This window comes from Sciurus vulgaris (assembly GCF_902686455.1).
Source record: "Sciurus vulgaris genome assembly, chromosome: 3".
In the NCBI taxonomy this organism is placed as follows: domain Eukaryota; kingdom Metazoa; phylum Chordata; class Mammalia; order Rodentia; family Sciuridae; genus Sciurus; species Sciurus vulgaris.
In genome coordinates this window covers 187639494-187663251 of record NC_136463.1, presented here as the reverse complement: position 1 = coordinate 187663251, position 23758 = coordinate 187639494, and the positions used below count along the sequence as shown (strand labels likewise).

Here is a 23758-nt window from a genome sequence, read left to right as displayed (position 1 = left end):
GCTCTGCTTTGGTCATGCTCTCCGGCCAGGTGTTTAAGGCCGAGTTGGTCAAAGTCGACCTCGTTCCCATCCACTGTTAGGATCAGCTGAGGTTGTCAGGGTCACTCTTGGGAACGTGTGAGAAGCCTCTTGGCTCCTTTACTTTTCCTCTGCCAGTGTGTCGTGTGCAAGGATGGGTCAGTGTCTTGCTGACCACATGTGGCTTCCTTGGAAGCATCAGGAACATGCCCTCTCCAGTGGCCCTTCTCCCTGCAGCATGTGAACTGGTTGGCTTCCTGTTCTCCAGGGTCCTTACTATCCCCCCAGTAGGGAGGTTGGGTAGCTCAGCAGAGTCACAGGTCCCTTAGAGGGTCCTCTTATTCCCTGGGTCCTGGCTGACCTTAGAGGACAAGGGCCAAAATACTGGCTGCTTTTTCCTGGGCCTTTTACTTCCTTAACTTTGGTCTCCGGATCACTTTCACCAGTCTTGAGATAGGAGTTCTGGGTTTTAAACTTCAATATCTATAATTTTATAGTTACCCCTCCATTTAATCGGTCAGTGTTAGTGCTGGAAGTCAGCTTTATATCCTGTCTGTCTTATAGTGTTGGTGTGTTGTCTCAAATTAACTCAGGTTGTTCTGTCAGAAGCAGTGATTCTGCAAAATATTAGCAGGTAACAGATACAAAGTTTTAAAGGAAAACCCAAAATGAAATTAATGAGAAAAAAACATATTTAGTTTATATAATAGCTTTGAACTAATACATATTTGGTATCTATTTTGCCTCCACAAAGACCTCTCTCAACTCAATCACGAAAGATCCTTTATAAATTTTACTTTCTTTTAAATCTCTTGTACAGCTTTAATTCTCTTTTATAATTTACCAAAACTCTTACTTAGTTTTTATTATATCCCATGTTTATTTTTGAGACATTCCTTATAACAAAACTCTATCTTTTGAATGTAACTTTAAATGTGCTTAATTCTGGCCTACTTTGGAGTCTTCCTAACATGGAGTAGGGTGAGAGGTCGGACCTTATCTCAGGTGAGGTGGGGCTCTTGACAAATCTTAGGTAAAGTTCTTTATTTCTGAAGTTGATCTTTACCTTGTTCTTAAATATCATTTTATAAAGTTCTTGCATTGTTTCCTGAGTCTATCTGAATATCAGCTAAATTAATGCAACATTACATCTGAAACATGAATCCAATAGAAAGGCCAAGAGAGCTTCTAACTTAAACAAGTCATACTCACATTCTTCTTCTTATCTTTCAGAAATACATTTACATTTCCATCCCAGTGTAAAGAGTAACACAAAAGTGTGTGTGTGTGTGTGTGTGTGTGTGTGTGTTTACTGATAACAGATTACCTTTATCCAGTTATGGAACATTAAATGACATCAATAAACCCCCAGTTAAGTTTTCTATTTCTACATAAGTCTGAGGAGATTAGCATTACAGACCACCGTAGTCTGCAGAACACCAGCTTGGAAAAGTGCTTTCCTAAGCTTTTAGATGTATACGTATCTCTAGTCGCATTATTTAGGGTGTCTGGCAAAGCTGACTCGATTCATGTTTTAAAAATGTGTCTACAAGAGAAAGGATCCTCATCAATGCCTCTGTCTTAAGGGGTGTGTGTGTGAGTTCCTGGGGCAACTCCTCAACGGAGATCTTGGTTAAGATAGCACTGGCCACCTTTCTCAGGGTCCCTCTGGCCCAAAGGGCCTTGCTCACTCTGATTGGACCTCCAGGAGGGCAAGCTCTGTGTCCTTTTACGGGGAGGCACTTGCAAAGGAAGGTGTTGCTCTTTAGGTGAGAATGTTACCTGTACATTTCCTCCACAACAGATTTTATCCAGGAGAGGGATGGACAACCTGGCATATACCAAAAGTAAACAAACAAAATAACAAAATGATGCCTTGATCCCCGCCACCAGGTGCTTTCAGGGGGTTGGAGCCCAGGGTGTTTTAAAGCCATCCACTTTGAGTGAGTTCCCTACTGTCATTTGTACCCAGAGGCTCCTTTCGGGCCTTTTTCTCACTAGGCCAGTCCATGGATGAGTCCCTTTCTGTCACTTCTTTAGGCTTCCTTGAAGATGCCTTTGGACAGGCTGCCAACAGAACACAGGTGGGCTTTTATTTCTGTTCCTCGCAGGCACTGCACACCATGAAGGCACTCTCAGCTAGTGGTGAGGGGTTCATTTTCCCCTCTGTTCAATGAAGGTCACTGTGACTATTCAGAGATCCTTAGGGACCTCTCACAGAAACCAGCTGGCCCAGACATAGACGCCTGCGTGCATGGAACTTTCAGCAGGCCCTCGTGTTTTACTTCTGTGGGGAACAGGACAAACTCTATCCAGAAGTGTCCCCTGGCCAAATGGGGCATCCAGCCAGATCTTAAAAGGGGAGACCATTTTTGTCCCCACGTTGTAACCTAATAGTGCTGGAACCCATTGCTATGTCCTTTTAATCCCTGAGTAAGATAGGATAGTGAATCTTCAGGGGCTCAGGGTAATGGGCCCAATCAAGGTTTTTCAAATGTAAAGTCCACCCTCTGAGGTTAAACATTCCGGTCAACTTCTTTGTCCCAGAACAGCAGGAAAATGGAAGTGGGAGTGGACCCAAGTGGAGGTACAGAAAACTTCAGACTCCAGAAAGGGCATAGTCAGTTAGAAAGTCATGGGCCACGCCAGCAGTCTTGGTGCCCTCCCAGTGCCTGGGCAACACAGTCCAACCTCCAGCCCAACACCTTTTCATATCTGTCCAGCATGGAAGGATCAGTGTCTATCCAGAAGCCATCCGACCCCAGAGTAGCACCGGCAAGTGGGAAACCGGTTAGGCCGAGGAACTCCTCTTCTCACCTCCAGACAGACCTCACTCCTTTTCAATAAGATGAAATACTCTTTCTACAGTACTTTAATCAAAGCACAGATGCAAATTTTTGTATGAATATAACATTATACCTTTTAGAATCTTGACTCTTAGTAACCTTGTTTTTAGGTTAAGAACCAGAAACGATCTTGACCTGTTTTTTTCATTTACCAATTTATAAAAACACATTCAGTAGACCCAAATAGATGTTACCTTATTGAATTCAAGAAGCCAGATACTTGAATTTATTTTTAATTGATATTTTAGAATTTTAACTAAATTAAATTAATCTTATCTTTCAGCAGACACATTTATGAAGATCAAGCCCATTTACGTTGACCCTGATTTACCTATGTCTATCTTAGGTCACTCAAGGTATCACACAAGTCTAGTCACCACTTTGAGTCAGTTACTCCCTGGAAGCCATGGGCGTCGCACTGGTTTGGAGTTGTTCTCTGTGCATTCTGGAAGCCCACAGACCTCTCCACTCTGGGCCGCGCCTTCTTGCTGACGTAACGGTGGAAACACAGCACAGGTCTTGCTCCAGTGCAGTCTGATTCCTTGGTCCCCCACAGATTTCTCTGTGGCATCTGGGTTGTGAACAGGTTCTTTTCTGTACCTTCAGGACTTGTGTGTTTCCCATTTGCACGTGGGTTCTCTCCTGCCCAGAGCTGGTGGGTCTGGTGTGAACAGTGGCTGCATTTCCATGCCCTACAGAGATGTGCAGTGGGCCTCACACCTCACTCCGAGTGTGCATGGAGGCTACTCCTGTGTCTCTGTGCTCCCTGCGGGTGAGGGTGCAGAGCTGTTCTTCCTGCAAGAGCTCTGAGTCCCACAGCTCACTTGTGGGTCTGTGTCCACCAGCTAAGTCTTGCCATTGTCTCTGTTGCTAACAGCTTGGTCCTTGTCCCCAAAGCCAGTTCAACAATGAGGACACAGTTTTGAGAAAAAGGAAAAAGAAATTTTATTGCTTTGCTAGCAAAGGAGAAACATGGGACTCCTGTCCCCGACACTGATTCTTCCCATCGAGGTACAGGGGTTTTAAGAGGCCGCATTTCACATGTTCTGGATGTTGTGTTCTCTGAGTTGTAATTCCCTTGTTAATTTGGGAGATGGCCATTTCTGGTCTTCTGGTGCCATCCCCAAGTCTGAATTACTCAGTACATGTGGTGGGTGTGTGCTCGAGGACAGCTAACTCTGCACAGGATGGGTAAGAAAGGTAATCCTCTTTTCCCCAAGATTCAGGAGGAGGGAGAGAGGCAGAGAAGGAAATGTGTCCTTTTTTGAAATATGTCACAGTGGCAGACCAGCAAGGTACATTCAAAGGATCAAGTGGACCATGGTTACAGCTCCTTCCCGTTCTTGGCACTTTGTGGTTTCTTTGTGATTGTACTGAGTCTTTAGATCAAATCAGGAAGCCCTGATATTTTACAATGTTGATTTTTATTCCTAGTCTTAAATATTTTTTGAGATATTTTAAAATTTTTCTTAACAAGGTGTAGGAGCCTTGCATATATTTTAGTAGGTGTGTTTCAAGCTATCCAGTGGTCCCTGATGCTGTTGTGAATGGCTTGGGTTTTGTAGTTTTGATAAGCAGTTGATTTTTGAGACTTGACTTTGTGCCCAACAACCTTACTAAGCTTATATAGTCTAATTATTGGTAGATTAAGATCTTCAACACATGGAATTATGTCTCTATAAATAATGACATGGCAGTTTCTTCCTTTCTAACCAGAATGTCTTCTGTATCTTTTCCTTGCTACTTTATTTATCCTGGCTAGGACCTTGCTATAATGTGGATCTGTAGTGAAGTTGGCAGGCCTCCTGATCTGCTCCCCACTTTGCCTTTAAGTCCCATGATTTCTAGAGGGGCCGTTATGGTTTGGATGTGGGGTGACCCCCCAAAGCAGGAGTATTCAGAGGAGACATGGTTGAACTGTGGGCACTGTGACCTGATCAGCCCACCCTAGTTTGAATGAACTGACTGGGTGGGAACTGTAAGCAGGTGGGGCGTGGCTGCAAGAGGTGGTCCCCTGGGGGCTGCCCTGGAAGGGGCCTATTCCCTGCAGTCCCTTCTCCCTTCTCTCCTCTGCTTCCGCATCCTGCCATGAGCCGAGCAGCTTTGCTCCATGTTGTGGTGCCTCACTTGGGCACAGAGCAATGCTGTAGCTGTCAGCAGACTAAGTCCTCTAAACCTGTGAGTCCCAGATAAACTTTTCCTCTAAGTTGTTCCTGTTAGGTATTTTGGTCACAGTGAGAAAACAGGTAACTAAAACTTTGTATTCGATTGTCTATTTTTGACAGGTTCTCTTCATCAGATTATGGATGAGTCCCTTTCACTTCTATTTGCTGTGAGCTGTAGTATGAATGGGTATTGATCTTTATGAGGTGTTTCAGTGTCTGTTGGACATGGTTGTATGATTTTCTGCTATGTTTGGTTAGTGTGAATTACATGGATTTTAATAGATATTGTAATCTGCACTTTTGTAAAACTTTCTATCAACTCAGTCATAATGCATTATCTTTTTCGTGTCCTGCAAGTGTTGATTTGTTAGTATTTTACATGTTTGCAGCTGTCTTCATGAGAGATTGCCCATCAGTTTCCTTGCTGGTAAGTCCCTGGTTTTACTATGATGACTGTGCTGGCCTTAAGATGAACTGGGTATTGCTCCCTCTTTTTATATTCCCTGGGAAAGTTTATTTAACATGAATACTGTTTTTCCCTAAATGTTTTATGAAATTTACCATCAAATCTAACTGACTCTCAGGTTTTCTTTGTGCAAAGGTTTTTGATGACATATCCAGTTTTTAAACTAACTAATCAGACACTTGTCCCTTGTCAGTTTGGGTAGGTGGTGTTCTAAGAAACGTGTGTGTCTCGTGCATGCTTTCCCTCTTGGCATGCTGCTATTTGTTGTCCATCCTTCGCCAGTTGTTTCGGTGATGGAGATTTGTGGTGCCAGCCCCTTTTACATTTCTGATACTGTTTACGTGTGCCTTCTCTTTGTTGTTTTGTTTCACTTATGTTTTTCTTGGACAGTCTCTCCAGTTCTAGTCTTTTCAAAGAACTAGCTTTTGACTTTATGGAAGCTCTCTGTTGAATATTTGTTTTTCTCTTTCATTCATCTTTACTAATCTTATTTTTCTATCTTCTGTTTTCTTTGGGTTTAATTTGTATCTCTTTTTCAGATTTTATTAGATACCTAAATCATGGATTTCAGCCTTCTAACATGTACATTTATAGCTGTACATGTTCCTCTAAATACAACTTTAACTACATCCTGTAAGTTTTGACATGCAGTCTAACAATCTTTATCTTTTAATTATTTTGTTCTATTAAATATAAATGGACCAAAACATGCTAAAACCTATCATTGTATTTTATAAATCCTAATTATTCCAAATTTTTCTAACTCCATTTTCTTGCTTTATGTTTCTTTTTAATGTTGCACTTTTCCTTTTCTACCCGCTTGGTAATCACTGTTTTGCCTTTCCTTTACGGATTGCCCTTGGGATCACAATAGCCATCTTTAATCTTGTGAAGTCTGGCCTGAATTAGTGTTTTGCCTGTCCCAAGACGGTGTGAGGATCTCGGGTATCTTAACTCTCAGCTTCCACTGTTTGGACCTAGGCTCACATTTGTGTTAAAGACGGGCGAGACGCTGCTATGGCTTCATGCAGCAAGGGCCAACCACGCGTTGCCTGTCCACTTCCTGTTCCTTTCTGTGTCTGAACTTTCACCTATGATGGTTTTCTTTCATGATTTGCTCTACTGCAGGTCTAAGAGCAATGGAGTTTTGTCTGACATGATTTCGTGTTGTTTTTGATGAGTGTGAAATCCTCAGTTTGCATTTACTTTCAGCATTCTAAAGATTCCAGTGCTCCCTTATCTTTTGTCTTCTGTTACTCTCCAGAGATCAGCTGCAGCCCTAGTGTTCCTTCTTTGGAGATGATCTTTTTTCTCTGGCTACTTTTATGATTTTCTCTATCTTGTTTTTTTTAAAGTTTTGCTCTGATGTACTTAACTATGGTCTCTCTTCATCTTTTCTGCTTGGGTTTATGATTCTTAGGTCTGTGCTTTTCAAACTTCTGTGAGTTGTTAGAGCCAATTTTCTTAGCTTTGACCCCAGTGACGCTGCTTTTTCCCTCATCCTTTCATTCAGCTGAGACTTGGGCACCCCTGTTAGGTCCTTCCCCTGTGTCCCCTGGGTTTCTCCTGTCTTCTCTGTGTGTGTACCCTTCTGCTCCTCCTGCCTTGGGTGTAGTATATTCTTCTAACACATCTTCCACTGTACTAATTTGCACCCCACCTGCAAGTGGCCTCTGTTGACCTTGTCCCTGGATTTTTAATTCATCTGATATCCAGCTCTAGAATTTCCGTCTGGCTTGTTTACATGGTTTCCTGGGGAGCTTCTTGGTCTTAGCTTCCCCTGTGCATGGCACAGTCATCTTAGAGTACCTGTGACTTGGTTTTCCTGGTTTTCTCCTCTAGTGCTCTCACTGTCGCCCTTGTGTTAGATGGCGTGTGGAAAGCCCTGGGCACACTGTGGGGCCTGGAGCAGGTGCACACTCCTTACCGGGCCTTCATGGGGTTGAGCGGAGGTGAGGAGCCATCTTGATCATCCAGGGAGCTGAGTCAAAGTTGGGGTTACGTCTGGCCACCCTGCTTGCAAGGTTTGCCCTTTGTGGTCCCACACAGAGCCTGAGGGGTGCAGGTGCTTCCCGCCCCCTCGATGCCCTCCAGTTATGTGACCGCCCTGCCTCTGCCGCTCCTCCCATCTGCAGGTGCTCTGGAGAAGAGGCCTCCCTGGGTGGCACCCACAGCTTCCTCCGCAGCCTGGCCACGCCTGCCCGTGCCCTCAAGGCCTGGAGTGGTGCCACATTGGTTGTCCCAAGCCACGGTGACTCTCAGAGTCAGGTTTTGGGACAGATGTGCTTGGAGTTCCGGCTCTCCCAGACAGCATCCTCTTTGTGCTGCTCCTGTTCTTCGCTTTGGAAGGACAGATGCTGCCAGACATCTGCCTCCTTGTAGTTTTTAGGTTGCAGTATTGAGATTTTACCTTTAATTAATCCTCATTAGACTTGAAGCATTTCCAAATGGGACCTTAAAAAAAACCTTATGCTTTAAAAGGAATTAAATAACTATCAAGCAAATTCAGTTCTTAAGTTTATTTTTAATGTAAAAATTGCTATTTTACAAAAATAATTCTAAATGGGGATCAGGACATAGTCTAATTTGTACTGCATGCCTGTATCATGTACATTTTCAAAGTTTTTGCCTTTGAAACCAGTAGTCATTGTCTTCTGTGAACACACACCTGGTGTGCTCTCTCAGGGGTTCATCTGTGGCTTTTTTTCACTCTTACACTTTCTTAGTGATTGTTCTTACACACCAAGCGGACACTTATGATCATCAACTCTTGCAATACTCCACTCTTGAAATGCACTGTAGATGCTCTACTTTGACAGAAAGCCAAGAAGGGAAGTACTTGGGAAGCCGCTCACTCTGTTAGCTCTGGGCTTGTGCCAGCACCTAGGTGTAAACACCAACCTGAACCAAGTGGGCCCTGCACGCTGGTTAGCTAAGGCAAGAGGCACAGCGTCCTACTGTTGGAAGCAGTGGCCGCAAGCCCTGGAGAAGCTGGCTGGCAGGCTGTGGGTGCCCTGGAGCTAGCCCTCTGAAGCCTGCGGTGACTGCTGCTAACACGCCTGGTGCTTCGAGGGCCGGCTGCCCTAGAGCCTGGCTCAGTGTTCTCTCCTAAAACTCTCTGGGGCTGAGCGCAGAGGTTGGGGTGCACAGGGGCAGTGTGAATATCCTGGAGGCTCTGGGCCCCCCCCAATGGCCTACTTTGGGTGGCCGCTTCCCACTAGGGAAGCTGTCTCTGTGGACTGCAGTACGTGGTCCTCAGCAGCCTGTCAGGGCTCTGCGTGACTATGCCCTGCACAGGGAGTGCTGGGTACAGGGTGTGCACGGAGCTGGGCTCAGGCCAAGACCCTGCCCTGGCCCATTCCCTTCCTCCACCCACCCCCGTGGCTCCGTGTGCTTCTGTGTACATCCTGCTTGTTGCTCCTCAGCGTGAGGAGTATAGTGGCTGTTTGTCAAATAATTGAAGTTCAAACGTGAAATATCAGCTGGTCAATCTGTACCACAACTAACCAACGAAAAACAATTTTCCTGATGGCTGAAAAGCAACTCAGTAAATTACTTGCTCATAGTTTACCAGAATCTTCCTGTAGGACTCACAAAATATAGAAAGACTTCACAAAACATTTGGATCCCTTTACAAGTCTAGAGCAATTTCCCGCTGCCCAGAGCCCTGGCTGCCCAGCTGAGCGTTGCCTGTGCCTGCCGCCCCTCAGCCCTCTAGCATGGCAGGCTTTGGCAGGGCGTCCTGCTCTGGACCTGGGAGTTCAGGTTTAATAAAACAGCTGTGTGCAGTGGGCACCTGGGAGACTGGCGTACACTCTGCAGCCCTGAGTGTGGTCTTGCAGTGAGAAGGCAGAGCGGGCAAGACCACTGGCAGACGGCCTCTGGGGCTTCTATCCAGTGACTGGCACCTTGCCTGACGGGGAGTCCCCTGTGAAGCAGGTGGACTGCACAAAGGTGTGTCCAGTCGTTAAGTATTGGAACGCATAGTGCAAAATACCTGGTGTTTAGTTTCTTGGGGTTTTGTTTTAAGTGAACTTCTGATTGAATACTTAGTAAAAAGTTTTGTTCCATTTGTAAACGTTCACCGTACTTCTGATTTCAGGGAACGCTGCAGCTTTCTTTTAGCTGCTCATGCCACCTAGTGCTGTGCATCTGGTCAACGTTGGATTCTCAGAGTGGGCGGCAGTTTCGTGACCTGTATCAGGAGCACACTGTCTAATCAGTCAGGTTTTCATTCAGATCAGCCACACTTGGGACCCAGAGCTGCACTGTCTGCCAAAGGCCCAAGTCCAGGAGGCCAGTCTGCCCTGCGCATTGTGTCCGCACTGCTCCCTCCAGGAAGAAGGTCTCTCTGGAGACCGTGGAGGAACTGCTCCCACCGAGCACTCGCCTAGCAGGAGAGAGGCCCTGGGTTTGGTCCCTGGCACTGCAAAAATAAATAGGTTAAAGTTAAAAAAAAGCAAAAAGACGCAAAAGGCTAGAGATTGAAGGTCAGACCCCTGGCCCCAGAGGTGGTTCTGTCCCGATTGTGGAGTCTTGGCTTCCTGCAGGCTGGAGGGAAAGGAACAAGGAGCAAGTCTCCCGAACGTTGTTCTGACTGGGAACCGCTGTCCGACTGCAGCCCGTGGCCTCCGCCCACCTGCCCTCCAACCTGGGTGTGTCTCTCACATCCCCTCCTCGTCCTTCCCATCTGGGACTGTGCTGGAACCTCAAGGCTGCCAGTTGGTCAAGTAGGTGAATGAAAATCAATAGGAGTTAGTTTTAAAAAGGGAAAAATTAAAGAAATTTGCTGGGGTCCAGCCCTAGCAGTGGTTGGGGTTCCTAGGTGGATGGGAGGTGCTGGCGCCATGGAGAAACAGCTGGCAGAGACGCCAAGTGTTCTGAGGCTGAATCTTCGTTTTTCTGCCAGCCTGTTTATACATTTTTTCTTTAGTAATGATTATATCATTTTACGGTCAGTTCAAAAAAAAAACCTTCAAAAGTACGATCTATGCTTCTTCTCAGAGGACACATTCTTTCTATATGATAGCTCAGATCAAAACAGCCTCATTTCCCAGCTGGATTAGAACAACCTGTCTCCCAACTAAACCGAGGGCACCGTGATCTCTTAACTTTAGACTTCCAAAGCAAATATGTCACTAGATTTTCTGAGAAATTACCCCCACCATGAACTCCAGTGTTTAACAGTGAAAAGCTTTTACTATTATTAATAGAGGGCAGAGAAATCAACTTATAGTTCATATTTAGTCTATTCTATTTCATTTAATGGTAGACTATAATCTTATTTTGATTCTCGCAGAAATAGACTAAACATAGAAAAACACAAATTATATTTATGACTAACCTAAATATTTTTATTATGTAAAGTATCTCTAGACTCAATTATTAAAACTAGGAAAGCAACAAAGGCTAAACACCACATCCAAGCTCAGAGGAATGCCTCTTTATCCATCTATATTTAGAAATTATCATACTAAAGCAATCCCAGGCTCCTTTTAACTCAAGCATGGCTACAGTTGTTTATTTTCATATATTTTATATAGGTATTATTACTAAATTTTTATTGCGTACTATTTTGTGTCCCAGTACAGTAAAACCTTTCCAATAAGTTTCTAATGATATATTGATTATTAATATTAAAGAGCAACTACACATGGAGACATGCCACACCTATGGCCCCAAGAGGGAGGATAACCTTCCAGCAGAACCTGTCAAGTGTTGAGTGGCAGGAAATGTGGCAGAAATGTGCTGTTTAGTGACTTTTTTTCCTGGAACTTTCCCTAAAGAGGGAAATCTGGGAGGATGAGTATATGTAGGGATAGGGAGACGGGATGGGGGTCACAGTCCTTTCAAATGCTTGTGAACCGTGAAGAACGCAGAGCGGCTCCTTTTGTGCTTAGAAAGCCGCAGGTGTGCTTGCTGTGCTGGTCCCTGCGGCAGGCCTGCGGGGGGCTGCCGTGTCCGTCTCGGGGGTCCCTTTCCAAGGACCCAGGCCAGTGACACCTGGCTTGGGCTTGCTGGAGTCTTGGGGCTTCTGGTGATCTCTGCTCTTGTCCTCAGGGGCCTTCTGCACCCGTCCTTTGGAAGGACCTGAAAGGTCATCCCCTCTCACTGGCCATCTGGGTGGTCGTCACCGTCAACGTCATTGCCATTGCCATCGCCATCATGCATCCTGACCCCTTCCTCACGCTGTTAGCACTGGCTGGTGCCATTAAAATGCCCAGCACTTCACCGGTGGGAGAGCAGACAGCCCCTCCCTCCCTCCCGGTCTTCCCAGTGAGCTCATGCCATCCGGCAGCTGTGCCTCTGCCCATTCTGCTGCTCCCCGTGGCCTTGGCCCGCACTCCCTCGCCCCGGTGCCTCCCTCAGCACGGCTTGCGCAAGGCCTGCCTTTGGGTTGTTTGGCCCATGCCAGCCTGTGTTCAGGGCCAGAGTGCCCATGTCTGGGTTTGGGGTGTGCACATCTCCAAGCATGTGATCCTCTGGCAGGTCCCATCAGACGGAGAGGCCGGCAGGCCAGACTACACTCTGCTGAAGTTGGCCCTCGACCTCCTGGGGCCAGGTCTGTGTGAACTCCATGGCCAAGGCTGCACTGCCTGGGTCCCAGGGCTCATGGCAGAGAGGATGCACCCCGATGCAGCCCTGTGCTCGACAGCCTGGGCCTGGGGACCCCACACAGCTGTTCTTGAGTGGTGAAGTTTGTCCTCAGGTCTGAGATGGCCCTGAAGCCACAGCCTGTTCTGTGTGGACCCTCTGAGACTGCGTCCGGCCACTTAGTTAACGTTCCCTATATTCCCTGGTTGATTGGATTCAGGTCCTGCCACAGCCTTGCAGGACTCTGTTTTTAAGAGCCCACTGCCGGTGGACCTTTGTCCACCTGTGGGAGTCCCACTGAGACAAACCACACTAGGGTTCTGTTGTGCAGGATTCAGAAGTATGTGCAGCTGACACAAGACTGCATTTCTGAGTGACGAAGTTCCAGGCTGTGTGGTAAAGGTGGCCAGGAAAAGATTTCTCTAATGATGTTCATAGCTTATTAGCGATTTCTCACAAAATGTCCATCAGGATCCATAGCAAGTACGTCAGTGAAACGTGGAAAAGTAATATTAGCAAATAACTGACTAAAACCCACCACCAGAGCAGTAAGGATAAGCTAAAAATGTTTTTTTAAATCAAACTTCTTTTTGGGGGGGGGCGAGTAATAGGGGGAATTGAACCCAGAGCCTCGTACATGCTGAGGCAAATGTTCTGCCACTGAGCTATGCCACCCAGCCCTGAAAATTTTGCTTTTCAAACTTTGGAAAGGAAAACCAGTTGTAAAACCTCAAGGAAATGGTGAAAGTCACAAAGGCAAATGCAGAGCAGACTCTACAGAGCAGCACGTGAGCATCGGAACACCCAAGTTTCCGGAAGAAGCGAGACAAGGCATATGCGCACATGTCCTCTTGGACAGCCTCCAGCTGAGGCCAGCTTCCCCTCACCTGAGACGCACCTGACCACCTCTGTGCCTTCTGCAGACGGGCCCCTTGGGGCTTCCCCCTGGGTTCCAGTGTGCCAGGGCTAGCACACAGCAGGTTCTCGATGATTCTGCCATCCTGAGAAGTCACACAGCTCCAGTGGGTAAATGTGTGTGCACAGACCCAGGCACGGCCCCTCCATGCCAGGGTGCCCCCGAGTCGGGAGAGCAGGGTGTCTGCACCCCTGGTGCTAGGTGGGTGGGTACGTTTTGGAAAGCGCCGTGGAGAGAGGTTGGGGGTGTGAAGTTGGTCACTCGGAACATGGCAGCAAGGCCCCCTGACGGGCGTCCGTTCACATGGCTTCTCGCAGCAGCAGAGGCCTCCTGCAGGACACGTGCTCCGGGCGCCACACCAGGCCAGGGCAGTGCCCACCGCGCCCTCAGGACAGGGCAGGTGCGGAGGGCTGTGGGCCGGAGGCCGGCGTCTCTTCAGGGTGGCTTTGAGCAGCAGTCACCACACCACAAGCACGAACTCTGCCTCCGCCACTGTGGCAGAGCCACCCCTGGACGTGCAGGCCGCGCTGCTGCGTGTCTGCAGGCACTGCGCCAGCCTCCCATGGAGGAGCGCTGCCCTGGCCTGGCCCTGGGCACCTGCGCCCCTGCCAAGCGTCCCCTGCAGCAGTGAGAAGGCAGCACGTGCCCTGCTCGGCGCAGGGCCCGCTTCTAGGCAGGGCGTCCGTGCCTGGGAAGTGCTGTCAGCCAGCAGTCAGCCGCCCTGGGCGCCCTGTGCCGGAGCGGGCCGCGCTCCCTCTGCTCCCGGCCTGGCCTCGCCGCGCAGAGGCCCCTGCCCCGCGCGCTCCCAGACCCCGGCTGCTCCCCTGCGCCTCACCCTCTGTTCTCACTTGCCAGGTGCCGTGGCCAGCACAGAGGTAAAGATGAAGCTGCAGGAGTTTGTCCTCAATAAGAAGAAGGCGCTGGCCCACCGTAACCTGAACCAGTGCATTTCCAGCGACCCCCGCTACTGGTACGGGTAAGTCCTGAGGCCGCGAGTTCGTGGCAGGTGTGCGTGGACTCAGTCCTTTCCTCCTGAGGCTGGGGAGCCCTGTGTGATGGGAGGGGTGGTCCAGACGGCCCGGGCTGCAGAGCACGGCAGCTCTCCTGGGCAGCACTCGGCCACTGTCCCCGGCCTTTTTTTTTTTTTTTTTTTAATTAGTTCTTTTTAGTTCTACATGACAGTATAATGTACTTTGAAATATCATACATGAATGGAGGGTGACTTTCTATTCATGTGGTTGTAGGTGGTGTGGAGTCACACTGGCTGTGTATTCAAACACAAATATGGGAAAGTGATGTCTGACTCATTCTACTCTTTCCTATTCCCTCCCCCTCCCTTCCCTTCATTTCCTTTGTGTGATCAAAGTACTTCTGTTCCCCCATCTTATTATGCGTTTCAACTACATATCAGAGAAAACATTTGACTTTTGGTTCTTTGGGGTTGGCTTATTTCACTTAGCATGATATTCTCTATCTAGTTCCATCCATTTACCTGCAAATGCCATAATTTCATTCTTCTTTATGGCTGAGTAATATTCCATTGTGTATATGTACCACATTATCTTTATCCATTCATCTGTCAAAGGGCACCTAGGTCAGTTCTATGATTTAGCTATTGTGAATTGAGTTGCTAAAAACATTGATATGGCCATGTCACCATAGTATGCTGATTTTAAGTCTTTGGGGTATATGCCGAGGAGTGGAATAACTGGGTCAAATGGTGGTTCCATTCCAATTTTTCTGAGGACTCTCCATACTGCTTTCCAGAGTAGCTGCACCAATTTGCATCCCCACCAGAAATGTATGAGTGTACCTTTTTCCCCACATCCTTGCCAACACTTATTGTTGCTTGTGTTCTTGATAATCGCCATTCTGACTGGAATGAGATGAAATCTCAGTGTAGTTTTAATTTGCGTTTCTCTAATTGCTAGAGAGTTGAACATTTTTCCTGTATCTGTTGACCAATCATATTTCTTCTGTGAAGAAGGAATTTACTGATGGAGTTCCTGGCCTTTGCCTCATTTCTCATTTGCACGATAGGAACCACGCGCACTGGCATGCTGGCCTAGTTGTCTGTCACAGCTACCAAATTTCTGCCATATTCTGTCAATTCCTAGGCAAGTCAACAAGCACCTTGGTGTTTTTTATTATTTTTATAGTACAGACTTACCAGAGCCAGATGGGCAGAGAGCCCAGAGAGCCTGGAAATCCCACTCACCAACTCGGGAGTCCCTGGGCCTCACTCGCAGAGCCTGGCCGCTCTGCTGGGGCAGAATGAAGGGGCTTCACCCAGCGATCACACAGAGCAGATCGCCACTCTAAATGCAGTTCTCTGAGCTCTCGAGGGTCATTTTGTTACTGAGAAGAAACAACAGGATAGGTTTTTTTCTAATTTAGTTGTAGATGGACATAATACCTTTGTTTATTTTTATGTGGTGCTGAGGATCGAAGCCAGTGCCTCTTACGTGCAAGGCAAGCTCTCTACCACTGAGCCCAGCCCAGCCTGACAGTAGTTTCCAATAAAATCAAAATGTAATCAGTAATCCATTGGTAAACAACGAGCAGCCCTTGAGCTTCAGAACGAACATCTAGCCGGGCGTGATGCTGTGTGCCTGTCACCTAGCAGCTTGGGAGGCGAGGCGGGAGGATGGCAAGCTCCAGGCCAGCCTCGGCAACTCAGTATGCCCTGTCTCAAAACGAAAAGCAGGGGCTGGGTGTGGCTGTGAGCCCGAGCACCCCCTGGTTCAACCCAGAGCAAAGCAGACGAGGATCCGTGCCAGAGGGCAGGCCGCCGGCCTCGATTGCCAGGCCCGGCGCAGCAGCCCCGACAGGACTGCCCCCCGACCCCCGTGCTGTGGCCCCGGGCTGCAGGTTCACTCCCTCTGGTGACGCAGAGCCACACAGAGCAGAGCACGGGGCAGGATGCCGCAGGCAACAGCTGCAAGGACAGGCCTGTGAGGGGGAGGACTCAGAAATGCCAGTGGCCAGTGGTGGCGGACCACACGCCAGGGCTCGCTCTGAGGTCCAACTGGAGTAGCCGGCCTGGGGTCTTGCATGCCAAGGCTCTGTGCCCCGGCTGGGACGGGGTGTGCCAGGCAGGGGAGCAGAGGACAGAGACTGGCACTTGGGAGGGCAAGGCGAGTCACAGCGGGGGACCCAGGAGTGGGCAGCCTATGGCAGGGTCAAGAGGAATACGGCCAGATCTGCCCACAGGACAGGAGGGACTGAAGTATGAGAGACCCTCATCCTGCAGGGCGGGCAGCACAGGGAGCCCTCAGAGGCAGGCACCACGGCAGGAAGTGGGAGCCCTGGAGGGTAAACATGGTGACGTGGACAGATGGCCAGCTCGGGGGAGGTGGGACCGAGAGAAGGCCTGGTGGGGACAGGCCAGGGGAAGTGGGCCCTCCTGTGGTTCAGGGGCCCTTGGGAAGGGGCATCTTGGGAGCCTCTGGGCAAAGGAACTTGACGAGGGGCTGGGGACAGGGCTTCTAGTGAGGAGGGTGGGTGAACAAGGGGTTCCTGGGGGCAAGGAGGGGAGACAGGAAGACCCCAGTGAGCAGGGACGCCCTCCCCAGCAGTGCTTCCCTGAACAAGCCTGCCCACCCTGGGCTTAGTGCCTGGGAGTGTCCCCTCTACTCCGAAAGGTGGGGGGCACTCACAGGCCGGGGGCAGGGGGTACTTGAGCTCAAGGGTGTCCGCCAGGCAACAGGCTTGTTCTCCTTGAGTTTGGTGGCTGTGCTTTGTCTGGCGAGGACCCCAGGCGTGAAGTGCACGCGTGCATATGTGGTGGGGAACAGCTCCTTCGCGCTGAGTGCCACGCTCCTGAGGGCTGGCTCAGAGCTAGTCAGACAGCCCAGAGCTGAGCTGGGAGAATCTGACGGGCACACGGAATCTGCGGCCACCTGAGGGAGGCAGGCGGTGGCGCCACAGCAGCCGTGCACCCAGACTTGAAGCGTTCACTTCATCAGAATCTGGAACTTCTAAACCTTCGCTTTGAAATAGAAAGAGAAGCTCCTTTAAAAGGAACTCCAAGGGCCAAGGGCACACACGGGAGGGCACAGTGACACCCCGTGCGTGGGACACGGGGCTGGTAGGGCTCCTGCACTCTTGGTTGCTACAGACAGGCGGGGGGGGGCAGGCCATGGGAACAGGCTCTTCCCCAGACTAGGCCCAGGCGGCCAGCGATCACAGGAGGTCTGCCTGCCCTGGGGGAGTCTTCGAAGACACAGGGAGCTGGCCACTCACCCTCTGGGCTGGCTCAGCTCTGAGGTCAGGGATGGGCCTCCACCCCAGCCCCACTGGTCGAGCTGGGCGGTTTCTCCTGAGGCCAGTGCCGCCTGCCCTGCCCGGCAGTGTGCTCTGGTGTCTGCCAGGAGGAAGCGCAGCGCACCCAGACCCAGCCTGGCACTCTTGTGGTCAGTGCAGCTTTGTCTGTGACCACCAGTGGCCAACAGGTAAGACATCCAACGAGCAGGGTGCATCTCTGCCCCAGGACTGCGCAGCAGCGGGAGGACCAGCGTGACCCTGCCATGGCCTGGGGGGCTCGGCAGCATGTAGATGGCGGACCCACTTGTACCTGCCGCTTCCGGTTATACGGAACAGGAGCAGGCGGAGCGGCTGCAGGTGCCCTTCCCGCAGGCAGGCTGCCAGGCTTCCCTGAGCAGGGAGTCCGGGTGTGGACCGTGCTGTCCAGCAAGACAGTCCACTTGTGGGCACCGAGCCTGCACAGCTCAGCTGGTGCACTGGGAGTGCCCAAGGCGGGCACACGGGCTCAGGCAGTGGAGGAGGTGCGGCGCCCACTAGGGAGGGAGTTCAGGGTCAGGGTGAGGAGACGGCGAGGAGCAGCTCCACGCTTCCTCTCCTCACTGTCGCGGGGCAGCTAGAAGGCTAAGCCGCCGCCACTCCTCGTACTTCTGTTGAGCGTGCTGGGCTCACAGGAGCGTCGTGCCTGCTCCGTGGCGGCACAGCTGACGCAGCGGGCGCCTGCTCCCAGGCTCCAGGGCCGCCTCTGTGCTCTCAACCACGCCCAAGGCCCTGTTCAGGAAGGACGCAGAGCAGCTCCTCTGTCCCCTGCAGCGCCGGGGCGCCCTGGGTCTTGCTCACGAACGTGCCGACCCTGTTCACCGTGGTGGCGCTGGGATGCACTCTAGCCTCGGGCGGCCTCTCCACACCACTCACTGCAGCCTCGGGCCAGACTTCTGTGAGCCAGTGCCCGGTTGGCTTTGAGTTTGCAGAAGGGAAGGGGAATCCTTGGTCAGGGATGAGCCGGGTGGAGGCAGCTTCTCTGCTCTGCTGCCCTGGGGGCTGGTGCGTGCAGAAGTGTGTATCTGACGTGGTGGGCCACACAAGGGTGTGTGGGGGGCAAATGTGCACTACTAGGGCTGGTTATGCTTCTGCTTGTGCATGCAGGTCCTCCCGAGAGCTGCTGCCGGGTGTGGCGTGGCTGGGCTGGGCACCATGCTGTCCCCGGGGCGGGCTGGGTCCCTCGGGCAGCAGCTCTGGGGGCTGCCGAGTGCCATGACAGCTGCTCTCCTGTAGATCAGGAGGCCATGAGGGCACCCTCCTGAGGGCCGCTGGGCCGGTGGGCAGCCTGGTGACCCAGGGCCCTTCTGCAGCTGCAGCCAGTGGCCGTTTGTGTTTAGCCACCTCCTGCTGCAGCCGACTTGAAGGTCTGAACGCGGATGGCACCTCACACAACGCAGGGGGATCCTCAGGTCTTCAGCAGCCAGGGCATCAACTCTGAGTTGTAAGAGCCCTGCCCTGCAGGTGGGGGGCTGTCACGAGGCGTGTCACATTCACGATGCACTGTCACGTCGAAGTGACTTGTTGCTGTGTGAGTAACTGTCTCTTAAACTCAGATAATGTGAGCGTGGTCGCTCTCTTTCTTACTAAAGAGAAAGAGAAAGTGAATGGAAAAGGCCCAGGTTGCCACGTAGCAGTAAAGAAGTCTGGGTTAGCCAAGGCCGCGCTGCTCACAGTGCAGTTCTGGAGAGATGGTGTTACACTCAGACTGTGACGTCACTGTGCGACGGGGTCTGGAGAGGAGGCCCAGGTGTCCAGGGGAACTCCAGGGAAGAGGCCACAGCCCCTGCATGCACACCTGTCCCCAGCCCAGCCCCAGACTCTCGGCCTTGACTGTACCTCAGGACCACCCTGTGGGGAGACAGGAAGAGGTCTCCTTAGAGCAGAGTCATGCCTGGAGGCGTGGCCTGGAGCTGCGTGGCTTCGAGGGCCCTGGAGCTACTCCCAGGGTGGGCAGCTGGGCTGGCCCCGAAGCCCGGCCAGGGCCAGGCCAGTGAGCTTGTCTCAGGGACCCCTCAGCACGTTCTGCACTTCCCAGTGTTTGAAAATACAGCTGGGTGCACTAAGGAGCTCCCGCTGGGGACTCAGTGCCAGGTGCCTGGGGTGTGGACTGCTGTGTACTCAAATAAATAATCTACAAATTCTAAACAAGAAAGCTGGCCAGCTTATTTCCAGTCATTAAGCAGATTATGCCATTTAAAGGCCCGTAGAACGTAGAAGACTGTTGGTGTTCAGGGGCAGGACTCACTGCAAGGTGTCCAGAAAGGTCTTGTGGCGGCTGTCTCGGAGGGCCTCACGGCCCAGCTCCTGACTCTGGCTCTTCACTCAAGCATCTGCCAGCCAGCCCACTGCTGCCTGCCATATTTAGGGCTTCTGGGTGACTCCTGGCCATTTGGGGAAGGTGTGGGTTTTTGTTTGTTTGCTTTTGCTGCCTACCTGTCCCTGCCCAAGGGAAGGGAGGTGGCAGATGACTGGGGTGAGGGCAGGTTCCGTGGGTGAAGGTTTTCTGCTGAAGAGAAGTCCCAAGGGCTCCTGCTCTCAGTGAGGCGAAGCCAATGCCAGAAGCCACCAGTGCCACTGCAGACCACCCCAACCCCATCTCAAATGACTGCGACCTCATTAGGGTCGGTGAGGCCTGAGCCCCCATCTTCCCCTGCTCTGTACCCTGAGGACAGACCCTCTGTGTGGCCAGTGATGACCGTGGTGGTCAGAGAGCAGACCAGCACAGGGGTCTCAGGAGCAGTTTTGGGCAGCAGAGGATAGGCTGTGGCGCTGTCGGCCAGCTGTTCTCTGTGCTTTGGAGGAGAGGGGCTGCTACTGAGGCCACAGAGGGCTTCTAAAGAAGGGGCTCAGGGGATGCCCTCAGCAAGCTGAGTGTCCTCTTTCCTTTTCTCCAGGAAGACGCAGCACAGTTCCCTTGACCAGAGTTCTCCGCCCCAGAGCGGTGGTGTCGGCCTCCTACAACCACCCGTCCTGGGAATGTAGTGACGCCAAAGACGACTTCCCTCTTAGGAAGACAGGTCCAGTGCCAAGGTCTGCTGTGGCTGGGGCCCTGTCACGCTGGCCACCGCCACCCCACCTATGCCCAGCCACATGCAGGATGCTGCTGAGCAGAATGCTTTTCTCATCAGAGCACCAGCGCCGAACATTTCTCCCAAGCCTGACCTTTTGACCCTACCAGAACAAACAGCTCCGGGGGGACCACCTGCTCCCGGAACTGTGGAAAAGGTTCGCCCTGGCCTGTGAGGGCATCCTGGGTTGGTCACGCCAGGTGCAGGAGTTCTGTTCCAAGCAGGAGCAAGAAGGGTACATCGAGACCCTTCTAGAAGCAGGAGACGGCGCTGGGCATCTGACAAGGCTGCCAGGATGCTCTTGGGCAGTGACTTAGAGCTGGGCAGTGACCCAGAGAAGGGCAGGGCCCAAGAAGGGTGTGCCTTGGGGGGGGGCTGCAGGTGCAGACTGCAGACTGCAGGCACGGGGAATTCCATGGCGCCCGTCTTGACGGGCTGCTTGTGGGGATGAGGTTTTGAGGGACACAACTATTTTATGACGCACAGCTTCTGTGTTCCCACAGAATTCCAGGCAGTTCTGGGCATGAAATGTATGGAAGGACTTGATCACACTGCTACTTTACCCGAGCAAAGGCAACGTGTGGGAAGCTGGGCTCACCTGCTTTCCCGTCTGGTGCAGTCAGCCTTGGGTGGCGTGGTGTCTGGGGTAGCATGCTGTGCCCCAGGGTGACGTGGCACGGCTTCAGCAGAGCCAGTCGCTCCGTCCTATGGGACATACACATGTGCAACGGGCTCCTCACGTGGTCAGCATGTGCTGCAGTGGTGGACAAGCGGTTTCATACCTGTGCCTTCTCAGGTGTCTCGCCTCCCTCATGAAAGGACTTGCAGGCTGCCTGCACCTTTACACACTCAGGGGCCACGGTCACTGGGCCTGAGAGTCCAGGCCCCTTGCCTGAGTCCTTCTTGGCTCCTTTGCTTATGCACTGTGCTTGTGGGAGCCTCCTTGTGCCCCTCTGGGCCTTCACTTGTCCTCTGCAGAGTGCACCTGGGAGGCAGCCTCCTTGAGACTGTGGGAAAGCTGGTGAGCTATTGACCATGTGCTCTCTGCTTTCATTCCCTCTGCGGTTAGGAATGACTTGACCCTCGGCAGCCAGTGACTGTCCCTGCCTGGCTGAGCGTCCCCAGATCCTCCCCTTGTTGACCACAATTCAGCAGGGACAGGCAGGAGCCACTCTACTCAGCTGAGAGAAGTACCGTATGGAAACAAATAACCAGCATTGTGACCACTCCTGACCAGCAGGTGTGTCCTGCTTTGTAGGGTCTCAGGCTCATCTTCCAGCTCCTGGCTCACCCTCTCCCCTGAGGCCTTCACCACCTTCGTGAGCACAGAACTAGGGACCAAGTCTGGGCTCCAGAGTCATTCTCTGGGCCCTTGCCCAGTTCTGTCTGGGTGGGGTCCTTTTCCACATTGACTGGCGCAGGAGTATCTGCACTTGGGGGCCAGCCTCTCCCACCAGAATTTGGCTTAGGGTCCCAGGTCAGGAGGGGCCTGGACCCTCCCACTACTTCTGGGCAGCCTCACAGATGACCTGTCTGAGCTTCTGAAGCCTCTTTACCCTGTACCTTTTAAATGCAGCCATGAAGATCAGATGTACCAGGGACCGTTTGTATCACTAAGGCAGACACCCGCGGACTGGCTCTGTCTGCAGTCTGTCGTGTCTTAGTCCGTTCTGGGGTAACAGAGTACCTGAGGCCAGAATGTATTAAGAAGGGTGTGTTGGGAAGTTCACGAGCCTGGTGCAGCATCGCTGGCATATGGTGGGGCCATCCTGCTGCGGCTAACATGGCAGGGCGTCATGGTGAGGCAGCAGGTCCACCCCAGGACTCTGCTCCTCTTTTCCTCACCTCATCCAACCCTGACTACCTTCCGGGCCCACCTGCAAACACTTCCAGCCATTGAATTAGGAGATTGAACTTCAGTGTGCATCTCAGAGACGGGGAAGCCACAGCCACGGGCTGTCAGGGGCTTAACCAGGAGTGTTGTCTCCACGAGGCACTTGGTCCCTGGGCATCTGGGTCGTTGGGTGCTTTTCCACTGTTGAAAGCCAACTTAGTTTTGCAAGTGTCCTCCATCAGACTGCCCCAGTAGACGTCTACAGGAGCAGCCCACCCCTGCACTGGTCAGCGAACATTGCTTCCCTTCCAGCTGTGGGCTGGCGAGGGAGGTCTTGAGCCACCCTGTGCTCTCCAGCCGTCACTTGGTGGAGCTTGGCAGCTTCCCTTCTTCCTCCTGTAGCTTACATGGTTAGATCTGCAGGACTCTGGGACGCAGTCCTGGGGGGCACTTTGGACAGGTGTGGAGACTGCATTCCAACATGTCATTGGCCTTTAGAACTGCCTTTTTATTTCAGCCGGACGGTAGTGTCTCAACCCCACCTCCTGAAGTCTGCACAGGAAGGCAGCTGTCCTGTGGGTGACGGAGGTGGAGCTGACTATGCTCTCCTCCTGCTCAGCTGTCTGCGTGCCTGTTGCTAATGGCAGCCAGAGGAGGCCCCTCTGCACTGTCAGGCTCTGCGCCATCCCCGGCTCTGCTCTGGCCTGGGGACATTGCTCCAGGGTCTGGTTGCTGTGGGCGGTTCACCTCCAGCCCGGCTGCCTCCACCCAGCCCTGCCCCACAGGGTCTTCCCTGGTTCTGCTTGCTCCACACATGTCTGCCCTATGCCTCGGGCGGCACCTCTGCTCCTGCTGGGAGGGTCAGCCTTGGAGACTGCATGTCAGGAGCACAGTGCTGCCATGTTCCTGGCCGGTGCTGGCTCAGCTGGGAGTGGGAGTCATCTTCCTGTAGGATCATCCCTTGAATAGCTGTTGCAGGATCCTGAGCCATTTTCAAGCCTGATCCTGTGTCCCCAGAACTCTGCAGCCATACAGGACCTCCAAGAGGGTCTGCTGCTTGTCACTGGGCTGTGTGAACCTGTGGTGTTCACTCCTCCTGAGTGAGGAGTGTGTCTTAGGATATTCTGCTCATGATTCCTGGTCTTGCTAAGCTCAGTGTTGGACATTGTCCCCCACTTCCTCTCTCTGTCCTTGTGTTCTGTTTGAAGATCCCAGCTGCCCCCCTCTTTCAGCACCTTCCTGCTGTCCTCCTGTCTCTCTTCAGAGCTTCCTCTGCCTGTGGACCACAGGGACAGCAGAAGTGGCACAGCATGCCCCTCGCTCTCTGACCCCTGGCCTGCGTGATGCCGACAGGCACTCTGCTCCTCTGCCCGTGGGCCCTCCTTGATGGCTGCTGGACCTACATCCAGCCAGCACCGCGGCCTTGCCGCCGGGCCTGCTGCTCTCCTGTTCCCATTGCACACCTGACCCACAAGGACACATCCCACTTCCAAGGGTGTGTTCTGGGCTGTGACTAACTCAGGGAAAAGCCATTCATAGCCTGGGT

General features: G+C 51.8%; 1 protein-coding gene across 1 annotated transcript in view; it reads left to right on the top strand.

Moving 5' to 3' along the window:
• Positions 1–23758, top strand: part of HDAC4 (histone deacetylase 4) — a 255976-nt gene that overhangs the window by 168101 nt on the left and 64117 nt on the right. The window contains 3 exon segments of the mRNA XM_079133930.1: positions 13861–13981; positions 20205–20253; positions 20255–20327. Of these exon segments, the coding sequence (XP_078990056.1) occupies positions 13861–13981; positions 20205–20253; positions 20255–20327 (243 nt within the window).